We start from the raw sequence: 11,734 nt of genomic DNA on the forward strand, positions 1-11,734 counted from the left end.
TTGGTGAGTCCAGCTGAGTTTCTGGTCAAACCCAAGATTTTGATAGTGGGGGACTCAGTTATGGTAATGCAATTTGGATCACAAGGGACAGTGTCTAGATTGTCTCTTATTGGATGGTCATAGCCTGGAATTTGTGTGGCATGAATTGCTTCAGACTTGTGTGGCAAGTTACTTGCCACTTGTCAGCCTAAGCCTGGATGTTGTCCAGATCTTGTTACATTTAGACACGGGTTGCTTCAGCTTCTGAGGAGTCACAAATGGTGCTGAGCATTTGTACAACCATCTGTGATCTTCCCCACTTCTAACCTAATGGTGGAGGGAAAGTCAGTGATGGAGCAGCTGAAGATGGCTGGGCATAGGACACTATCCTGAGGTACTCCTGTAGAGATATTGTGGAGCAGAGACGACTGACCTTTAACAACCACAACCATCCTTCTTGGTGCCAAGTATGACTACAATTAGCAGAGAGTTTTCTCCCATACCCATGATTCCAGTTTTACTAGTGCTCCTTGATAGCACACTCAGTCCAATGTGGCCTCAATGTCCAGGGCTGCCAGTCACACTCTCGAATTCAGCTCTTTTGTCCATTGTTGAACCAAGGCTGTAATGAAGTCAGGAGCTGAGTGGCCCTGGTGGAACCCAAACTGGGAGTCACTGAGCAGGTTATTGCTGAGCAGGTGCTGCTTGATAGCACTGGGGATGACCCCTGCCATCACTTTACTGATGATCGAGAGGAGATTAATGGGGCAGTAATTGGCTGGGTTGGATTTGTCCTGCTTTTTATGTACAGGACAAACCTGGGCAATTTGCCACATAGTTGCCAGTATTGTTGCTCTGCTGGGAGAGTTTGGCTAGGGGAGCAGAGTGTTCTGCAGCACAACTCTTCAGTTTTTGCCAGGATGTTGTCACGGCTCATATCCTTTGCAGTATCCAATGCCTCCAACCATTTCTTAACATCACGTGAGTGAATCGAATCAAGGAAGTGTTGAATTGTCCACCTTCATTCATGACTGGATGTGGCACGACTACAGAATTTAGATCTATTCCATTAGTTGTGAGATCACTTAGCTCCATCTATTACTTATTGCTTATGCTGTTTGGTCCTGCTTGGTAGCTTCACTGCATTGACAGCTCTTCTTTTTCAGCTGTGCCTATTGTTGCTCTTGGCGTGCCCTCCTGCATACTCCATTGAATCAAGGTTGATCCCTTGCTTGTTGGTAATGGTTGGGTGCAGAATATGCTGGACCTTGAGGTTTGCAGATTCTGCTTAAGCACAATTCCCTGAGTAGGAGATCAATGGGAATGTTTATCAGGACCTAACATGACGATCTGATTGGTTCATTGTGGCAGTGATTGGCGTGGGCTATTGTTTTGTGCTGCAGTGCAATTGTGTGATATTACAGATCAATAAGCAATGTTATAAACATTGACACATTTAGTGTCACAGGCCAAAAAAAGAATTTAGAGATGAAGTTAACTCCTAATTAAATCTTTTTGAATTAAGCAACATATTTCAATCAGAGCTGTGCCCCTGGAGCGAATGCTGCCCTGCACCCAAATCTGTGCTCTCTGTGTATTGGAAATGAAAATCAAAATTCAACGGCACCAACAGACAAATGTGTGGCCAACAGCAATGAGAGGTACTACAGCTACAGCGGCGCCTTCAGGTAAGGAAACAAATCACATGTATACAGGACCTTTTGTAACCTTCCAAAGGGCTTTCCAGCTTGTGTTGTTTGAAGTGTGGTCATTGTGTTATTGCAGCCAATCTGCACTCAGTACTGTCCCACCAAAGCAATGAGTTATGGACAGAATTAGCTGTTTCTGAGATTGACTGTGGAATAAATCTTGGCTGAGATGCTGTAGCAAACTCTGCTTTTCTTCAAGAATGGGACTAAGAGCAGGAGAAGGCCACTTAGCCCTGTGACACTATTCTGCCATACACTGAGATTTTGTCTCATCGATGACTAAATTCCAAAACCCTGCCATTGTTGCCCTATTTCCTTTTTCTGTTGAAAAGGCATCAACTTGAAAAGTTAAATGTTTCTGTCTCCACAGATGTTGCCTGACCTGCTCATTCTATTTGAAGTTGAGATTTCACAACAACTGCAGTTTTCTTTAAACCTCAGTTATAGAAGTCCCTCAATCCTGGTTTAAAAATGATAATTTGATCCAACATTAACTTGTACACCAGAAGATACCATACATACTCGAGTAATAGTCAATTTTTTTGACTACTTTTTAAGGTTAAATTTACAGAGTCGACGATTACATGAATACTACTTTTGAGTGGCTGAAATTTATGCCTGTCAAAATTCATACCATATCATTAGCAGAAGCCCAACTGATCACTAAATGAATGAAGGGAGAAAAGAATGATTGATGGTAATACTGAAAACCCAGAGTGGAACTCAACAGCCAGTGGACTGGAAGACCGGGAGTGGAGTGGAATGACTGGCAGACTGAAAGGCTGGAGCTGGACATGATCACGGCACACTGACTCAAATGTTGATCTGTTAGCTGTGAAGAACTAGAGTTGACTTTTACGTGAGATGTATGGAAAATTCCAGATTATTTGGCCAAAAATAGGGGTCGACGTTTACATGAGATGGACTATTACTCGAATATATACTGTAAATGTTTTGAACAGAGTCCAACTCCACACTTTTAGCGAGAGCTTTATTTCGGTTAATGGCATTCCATAAAATCACACCCATTTTATCTACATCAAACAGTTCAGAGATGTTATTATGCACCATATTGAACTCAGACCTCCTGGCTCAGAGATAGGGTTATTACACCGTGCTACTAGAGGTCGCCACCCACCCCATCACACCAAGTATTTTCACATATTCAGAAGTGCTGTTATACACCCCATCACGAAATCACCCATGGTATATTTTCAACTACTGGTAGGTTACCACCACCAGTTCTTCAGTTGGTTTGTTTACTTGCAAAACCTATTAAGGACAATGCAGACCATTGAGGGTGAGGGAGATGTAGGGAGCAGGGCTAAATCAAAATGGAGTTGGAAGGGGAGATGCCCCCTGAGCTGCCCACCTCTTCCTAAAGGCATTGAGTGTATCAGTGGACGCTGCATGCTCCCTCTCCAACTTCACCCAGCACGAACATAGCTGCTGAAAAGGGGCAGTCAATTGCGATGAACCCCATGGATTATTAACTCCCCACATTAGCTGCACTCAATTAGCCCTTAATTAATATGCTTGATCCCCAATTCCATTAGGGTCTCAAACATTTTTTCCAAATCACATTAAGTGATATCGCATTAAAATATCATTTGTGGAAGAGAGTACAAAACCACAACCCCTCTTTGCATTGATTATTTATGCTTGCAGAGAAAGTGAGGACTGCAGATGCTGGACATCGGAGTCAAAAAGTATGGTGTTGGAAACGCACAGCTGGTCAGGCAGCATCCGAGGAGCAGGAGAGTCAATGTTTTGAGCATTAACTCTTTATCCCATTCCAGATGAAGAGCTAATGCTCGTGATGTCGACTCTCTTGCTCCTTGGTTGCTGCCTGACCAGTTGTGCTTCTCCAGCACCACACTTTTTGACTCATTTACACCTGCCATTACTGGGAACAAGAAGAGCCCTTGATTGAATGTCATCTTTGAACAACAACACCTCTGACAGTGCTGAACTCGTTTGGGACTGAAGCAACAACCTGGTTTTTGTGCCCAGACTTCCAGAGTGGGTTTTGAACTCACAACCTTCAACTCAGCGATCTGGGTGCAAAAGGATGACTTGTTAGTTATTAATTTGGAGTGAGCTGCCAAATACTATGGTGGAACAAAGATAAAAGCAGATCATAGTGGATGCATAGGCAGTAGAACTTTAGCACACAGCTGAATGCTGGCTTGGTGAAAAAGCTTAGTACAATGTAGAGGGAAAGCAATCTGACAGATAAGTGCCTGCTGCCGGAAAATGTGGATGTGATTAAGGTTATTGATAGGATTCAACTTGGACATAATATTTAGCAGGATCAAACTGCCTGCTGCCATTACAGAGAGGAATTTTAACCAAGCTTTCTGCTGAGGAGACTGATGGGATTGGGTGCAATGTAAGTTTGCCAAACCAAACAGTGTTGTTCTCCATTGAAGCCAACACGGAACATTGGATGAGTATATGTGTTTCTTACCTGGTGAGCTAGGATAAACTTGTCCACTCACTGTCTAATTATATTTTATGAAGGGCCACACAGGTAGGATACCAGAGGGCTGCATTGTATGAATTGGAGTCAGCCTGTATTAAAGAGGAAGAGTGAAAATTGGGGAAGGGAAGCATTGAATGCAGTCTCCTTGAAATTCTGATATCTGAATAATTTCATCCCAATCTCCTCCAGGTGCCTTGTGGAAGTAGGTGATGTTGCATTTGTTAAACATACCACGGTGTCGGAGAACACTGACGGTACGTAATATTCTTGGAAACTTTTCATTGTGAGTGAGTGAATTAAATGGATCTCACGCACACTCGTGGCTTAAGGTGTCATAACAGATTTTACCTGCAGCATGAATGCCTGACAGAGTTTAATCAAACAATTGTGATTTGGAGACTGAGAGACAGAGAAATTGAAGGGCTGAAAGTGAATACATGCCAAGGCTAACAATTAATATGAAAGGAAATAATCGGGGCATTTAGAAGTATTCAAAAGGTAAAAGGATCATTATAGGGTATCATCCTTCCTGAATAAATGAGGGAGATTAGTTATGAAGAACAAAGACATAAAGGAGACACAAAACATTTCTACAATTTTAATAGTGGCAAGAATGCAGGAGGATATCAAACAATCATTGATAGCTCACTGTATAAAATTATTGGCTCTGAAATAATGAACAGAAATAAGTTAGATAAGTAACTGACGAGCACGTACCCTTGATGGCAGAAGGACACTAGAGATGCGATGACTTGTACCTTCACCCCTGGATCATTTGATGAGGATTCAGTGCCCAGGAACACCACACAGATAATGAAGGGTATAATTCCTTCCTGTAATTCAGTGAGGATTTAGAACTGCATGCCCAACTAACAACATCAATATTTTATTCAGTTGTGTTTTATCAGATTTAATAATATTTCCTGGAAGAATGGGCCAATTAGATAGGAAATTGGAATGCGGTATATGTAAGACATTTGCATTTCTCCAAAAACATCTTTGAAACCTCTCACAAAGGGCTTGATAGGAAAATTCAGGAGATGGTGTTAGTGGGTAACTATTGGAATTCTTTTCACTTGTAGGTAATGGAAAGCTTAACTGGAATCAGAATCTGAAATCTTCTGATTATCACCTCTTGTGTAAAGATGGTACTACAGCCCCAATTGATCAGTTTATGAACTGCCATTTGGCTGATGCCCCATCACATGCTGTTATGACACGATCAGATAAGAGAGCAAAAGTTCTCCAACTGTTGAAGACTGAGCAGGTGAGTATTTTATTGGTCAGTTTTAGGAAATGCTGATGGGATTTTGAAAAAAACAACAGACATAAAAACAGACTGGAAAGCTTCGATGGTTGCATAAAAAATCAATGTTTGATTAAAATTAACGTGGCTCCATTACAACTAGAGTCAGGAGAATTTATAATGGGAAACAGAGAAATGGCAGAGAAGTTAAATGGTTGCTTTATGTCTGTTTTCAACAAGGATAACTCAAGAAATCTCCAGAATTAGAAATCCAAGTGGCTAGGGTGAATGGGGTGTTGATAGAAATTTAGTGTTTGTAAGAAGTGGTGAAATGAGTGGGGCTGAATGTAGATACTATCCCTGGATCTGATGGTCTTCATCCCAGAGTGTTGAAAGAGGTAGCTGTAGAGTTAGTCAATGGATTGGTGATTACCTTCCTAAAGTCTATAGGTTCAGAAGGATTTCAGTGAATTGGAATGGAACATGTGTTCTGCACCCCAAGCTATTTAAGAATGGAACAAGAGTGAAAGCAGAACTACAGATAAATACACACTTGGAAGATAATGATCTAACTGGGGATAGGAGGTGTAAATTTGTGAATGGGAAATTGTGTTTGACTAGCTTGTTTTAACATGTTGCTAACAAAATTGATAAAGAAGAAGAGATGGTGGTTGTGGCATACTTAGACTTTCAGAAGGCTTTTGATAAAGTTCCCCTCAGAAGTCTGGATAGAAAAATTAATGATAAATTTGGAGTTGCCATAATCCCAGAGGAACATAGGACACCTTTCTCATTGGAGAGAGAGAAGTGATTGCTGGTGGTTTAATCTATACACACACACACACACAAACTGAAAAGGTACATTTTCTCACAGGGGCTCAGTCCAAACACCAAGATAGTAAAAACCCATTCCAAAGAAAGAAAGCCAGAGTGCAAGGGCTAAACCCTGCCAAAAACAAAAAAAAAAATCAGCATTGTCCTTTTCTCAAAGTGAAAAGAGAAAAGACTAACACACAGGCTATCACCAGTCAGTGAAACAATAAAAAAACACAGAAAGCAACATACACTGGCTGTGACAGGGAACTCTAACCTCCTGTTTGTATTTTCTTTTTCCTTTAGACCAATATTTCATCACTGAGGCACCCATTTATTTAGTTGTGCACAGTAAACTGGCTGTGACCAGCCAGCTCAGAGTCAGTCCCCCTACCTCCTGGTTATATCAGTCAGCCAGGGCTTTCCTGATTATCCCAGGTTAACAACCCCAATCAAGGACATTGTAGTCAACAGGATCCAGCTGGCTCCAATCATTACAAGAACAAAGCAGCATAATTTAAACATAAGGGAGACATTAATTACGTCCCATGTGAGGAGAAATATTATCGTTCAGAGGATTGTAAACCAATGGAATTCTCTAACAAAGAGGGCTTAATCTTTGCATATGTTTAAGGTGGAGGTTGATAAATTTCTGCTAAACAATGAAGTACAGTTTTATGGCGAATGGAGTGGTTAAAATACATCAAATGATTCATTGAATGTGACTCCTGTCCCATAGAAGTGTGGTCACTTCTGAGCAAACATTTCATTTCAAGGTGGATGATAAATGTTGTCAGAAATAGCCACACACCATGAAAGATTAAGAAGAAACCACCAGCCTTGTTGGTTTTCCCATTTCACAAGAGAGAATTATTAAAGACAGGGGTTGCTGACAGATCAAAAAAAATTCAGGCTGAGATGCTCTAAGTGTATCAGTGTGTATTAGACATAAGTTAATGTCAGCATTGTTATTGGAAAAATTGGAGCTTTTAAAACTGAGATTGATAAATTTTTAATTCACAGCAGTGAAATGATTTGAGGTACAGATCTGCTATGATATGGTTTTAAGGTGCAGCAAGCTTGAAGAGCTAAACAATGTTTTGCTAGTGGCAGGTCCCTCATATAGTTCACATTCCAGACAATTGCAATGTGTTTGCGGTCACCATCATTAACAGGTTTGCTTTAAATTCTAGTTGAAACATGGTCGTGGTGGATCTGAGGAAAAGAACTTCTCCATGTTTGATTCAACAAAGTTTTCTGGGAAGGATCTCCTATTTAAAGACTCCACTCAATGCCTCATTGAAGTCCCAGATAGTGATTACAAAACGTACCTGGGTGACAGTTACATCAGTATAATGGAAGGACTCCAGTCCTGTGAACCCCTTGGTAATTATTATTGAGTTATAGACTTCACTAAACATGGCTTCCTTACTTCAGAATGTTGGATTTTTATTGGGAATGTAAAGCACGGATGAATGGGTTCAGAATAATTTTTTTCAGGCTATGCTATACTATGAGAGAATTGGTAAGGAAGCTTGCCTGCACTGTTTAATGTAGGCTGCTTTCCATCAATCTTTGAGCTGAACTGCAATAGCAACAAAAGTAAGATCACAGTTGAACATTTCTGTTTGTGATGTGGTTCATTCAATTGTCAGTGGCCCAATCTATATTCATGGATATTGAGGGTAAGGGACCCACTTACTTAGATCCCAGGATCTTTGGAGCTTCATTTAATGCAGCCTTTCCTATTTAAAAAAACCACACAACACCAGGTTATAGTCCAACGGGTTTATTTGGAAGCACTAGCTTTCGGAGAGCTGCTCCTTTATCCTTCCTAGATAAAGGAACAGCACTCCGAAAGCTAGTGCTTCCAAATAAACTTGTTGATCTATAACCTGGCATTGTGTGGTTTTTACTTTGTCCAGCCCAGTCCAACACCTGCACCTCCACTCATGCCTGTCATACCATTATAGATCTGAATAGCTGAGATCTGGAAATGTAGGATAGTTCAGTCATCTGACATCGCTGGATATTGGAGTTCAGCCAGGCATCACAGTCTTCAGCAGAAAGACCACACATGGTAAAGGTGTACAAATTCTATGTTGATTTTGATGAGGTTACTAGAGATTTTTCTGTCAGAACTCGAATTACTGCTCCAGTTGTGAAGTTTCCAAACTTGTCCTTTTTGTGCAATTGTCACATTATTCTCTAGTCTCCTGAACCAGAATCTGGCTCTTGCCTCATTGAGTTGACGTTGGCCAACATCTCTTATGTTCAAAGCCCAGTCTTGATTGTGCTTCCAAAAGAGAAAATGCTGGAAAATCTCAGGAGGTCTGGCAGCATCTGTAAGGAGAGAAAAGAGCTGGTGTTTTGAATCTAACTGACCCTTTGTCAAAGGGCTTTGACAAAGGGTCAGTTAGACTTGAAACGTCAGTTCTTTTCTCTCCTTACAGATGTTGCCAGACCTGCTGAGATTTTCCAGCATTTTCTCTTTTGGTTTTTAGTTGATTGTGCTTTCTTGGCTGCTCCAACTTTTCAGCTTTGCAGATGTGGACAACATGTTAGCTGTGGTGATGCTCAACAAATTCCCAAAGAAAGAAAGTTATGATTGCAAGCCAGATCTTCCTTGATTGAAAACAATTTTTAATAACATAACCTCTATAACTCTATTGGATCAAGCACACGAAAAATGGGACTAGTTTAAATTGTGAAAACTGGGCGGCAAGGAAAAGTTGGGCTGAAGGGCCTGTTTTCATGCTATCAATCTTTTATATCTGTAATTTACAGTTCATTAATCATCCATGGGGGAAAATAAGGAGGAAATTGGATTATGCGTTACTTTAAATCTTAATGCCAGAAGTGTCCAAATCTGCCCTGTACTAATGGGGTGAATTACAGGGTCACAGTCTCAACCTCATTCGTAATGGCTTAGATCTCAGTAAAAGCATATTCTATTTACAAAATAGCATCAGAGAGGTTGTGATTCAGTTGGTTGGGAAATCATAAAATGTGCACTGCTGATTTTTGAACTGTTGCTCGAATTCTGGGGCTGAGTGGTGTTGGAACAATGCAAAATTGTGATTTCAAACCAGGCAAAACTTCAGCCAGACAGCCTTGGTGGCCAATGCACTTACTGGGTTGGGATGGTATCAAAGATCTATTTTGTGACTACTTATGCTAGAAAGGTGACACTGGGTGTTTGAAATGTAATTGCTATGTTTCTCACTCGTAATCTCCTTCACCTATAAGAACACAAACACTTACAAAAGAAACTGCATAAACATAAGCGCTCCATTGCTACAGGGGACATTTACAGTGAGGACCTTTACAGCATCATTCTAAGCATCTGTTCTTCCCTATTTCAGAGCTTCTGGAAGCTTGTTCCTTTAAAACCTGCTGAAGCCCATAGTGATGACTTTGGGAGGACTTTCCAACGATGACCAGGAATTTCTTCATTCTTTCCATTGATGCCTGTCCAACTGCAATGATGTTCATGTAATGCTTGCTTGAATAGTTTTCTGTATGTAACAGATTTACTATAGATAATGATGAGCTACGCTGCTATTGAAAATTAGTTGATTCTAACCCTATAACACAAAATAAAATATCCATGGTAATAATTCAGACTTTCTCGGCTATTTTTATACAGCAACTTTACTTTGACTTGTTCATTAATTCACCAATGATACAATTATTTCACTTTTACATAGTTCCTTCCAGTTAGATTTCTTACTCCTGCCAACTCTCAACTCCAAGAGGTTAATACAATTGCATTTCTTATTTTAGTTTGCTTCTTATTTTGAGTAATCCATCATGAAGCTCTGTGTTCTAAGTCCTGATTACTCTTTTCCAAGTCATCGGGAGAATGGCAGAAACTTGCTCTCCTTAGAGGAGGGAAGATTATGGGGAGATTTAATCGAGATATTCAAATGAAAAGGTGTCTACACAGAGATAAATAGGTAAAATAGCAGCACTTCTATTTGATGGAAGGGTCTGGAAATAGACAGCATTAATTTAAGGTCTAATAGTGACACAAGGAAAATTTATTTCATGCAGTGCATGGTTACAATCTGGAAAGGATGAGTTGAGTTGAATGAAGGCAGATTCAGTAAGGGTTTTCAGACAGGAGTAGATAAGTGCTTGGAAAAAAACCAAAACAAAAGGCTACAGGGAAAAGGTGGGTGAGTGAACCTGCTGTTGCAGAGTGGGTGCAGAGTCAACAAGGCAAATGATCTTCTGAGCTCTAATCATTCCATGAAGACAAGACCCTCCCTGCTCTTGCCTCGTGTAGCTTACTGACCTACCAGAGGGTGAATGCTAACTCTTCCACCTTTCTTCGAAAAATAACTCAACTGGTGAAGGAAAATGAAAGACAGATTAGAATTGATAGCGTGGAAGGTCATAGCAAGCAAAGACAGAGATGGAGAAACTAGGAGAATGGAATAGAATCCTTATTGGGGGGTGCAGGTATAGAGATTAGCCAACATAGCTGTGGCGATTGGCGGGCTGATTGAGAAACCCAGCCGGTTAGCAGAATCTGTGGAGGGAAACACAGTTCATGTTTGAATCTATTGACTTTTAGAGCTGACTCTGTTTCCTCGGCACAGTTGCTGCCAGACCCTCTGAGCTTCTCCCAGAACTTTCTGTTTCTTCAGTATTCATGTATTTTGATTTTTATTTTGGCCTGTAGTGTGTATTTGTTAATAACCTTCTCAGAAATCCAGACAGAGGGGTCAAGGAAAGGAAGAGTTGGACATGGGGTGTAAGAAAATACCTTAATTGAGATTTTAGGCATTGCAACCCAGATCCTAGCCACTCATAACCTGAACAAAATTCTCATTTCACCATTGCTTCATTTGACAATTACCCTAAATCTATGCCCTCTGACTCTTAAACCTTTCACCAATAGGAAATTTCTCCTATCCACTCTGTCCAGACCCCTCTCAATTTTACATTTCACCAACAAGTCTTTAGTCCTTCTGTTTCCCAGGAAGAACCGTTCCAACTGCTGAAGAAAACTTTATTTCCTCATCCACTTTGGTGGATCCTATGCTTTCTTTAATGCCCTCACATTAAGAGTGCCAATTGAAGTGCCATTCTTGCACTTCTAAAGGTGAGAGTCTTTTTTTGTTTTAGAATCCATTTAGTGTGCAAACAAGCCCTTCAGCCCAACAAGTCCACATGAGCCTCTGAAGACTAACCCACCCAGACCCATTTCCCCCTACCCTATATTTACCCCGACCGATACACCTAACTTACACATCCCTAAACATAATGAGCAATTTAACATGGCCAATTCACAAAACCTGCACATCTTTGGAAGGTGGGAGGAAACCCACACAGACACAGGCTTGGGGGAATAGGCAAACTCCACACCCTCAGTCACCAAAGGCTGGAATTGAACTCAGGCCCCTGGTGCTATGAGGCAGCAGTGCTAACCGTTGAGCCACCATGCAACACCACTAAATTAGGTAAATAGCACCTAATATGAGAGATGATTGT

The 11,734-nt window shown here is 40.8% G+C and overlaps 1 protein-coding gene across 1 annotated transcript in view; it reads left to right on the forward strand.

Annotated features, from left to right (window-relative positions):
• LOC140478439 (uncharacterized) overlaps window positions 1-9,852 on the forward strand; it is a 119,161-nt gene extending 109,309 nt beyond the window's left edge. Inside the window, exons 28-32 of the mRNA XM_072571703.1 lie at window positions 1,505-1,667; window positions 4,363-4,427; window positions 5,256-5,440; window positions 7,426-7,618; window positions 9,598-9,852. Of these exons, the coding sequence (XP_072427804.1) occupies window positions 1,505-1,667; window positions 4,363-4,427; window positions 5,256-5,440; window positions 7,426-7,618; window positions 9,598-9,632 (641 nt within the window). The 3' untranslated portion in view covers window positions 9,633-9,852. The remainder of the gene's footprint in view (window positions 1-1,504; window positions 1,668-4,362; window positions 4,428-5,255; window positions 5,441-7,425; window positions 7,619-9,597) is intronic.
• The last annotated feature ends 1,882 nt before the right edge of the window (window positions 9,853-11,734 follow it).

Source organism: Chiloscyllium punctatum, chromosome 6, assembly GCF_047496795.1.
Source record: "Chiloscyllium punctatum isolate Juve2018m chromosome 6, sChiPun1.3, whole genome shotgun sequence".
NCBI lineage: Eukaryota > Metazoa > Chordata > Chondrichthyes > Orectolobiformes > Hemiscylliidae > Chiloscyllium > Chiloscyllium punctatum.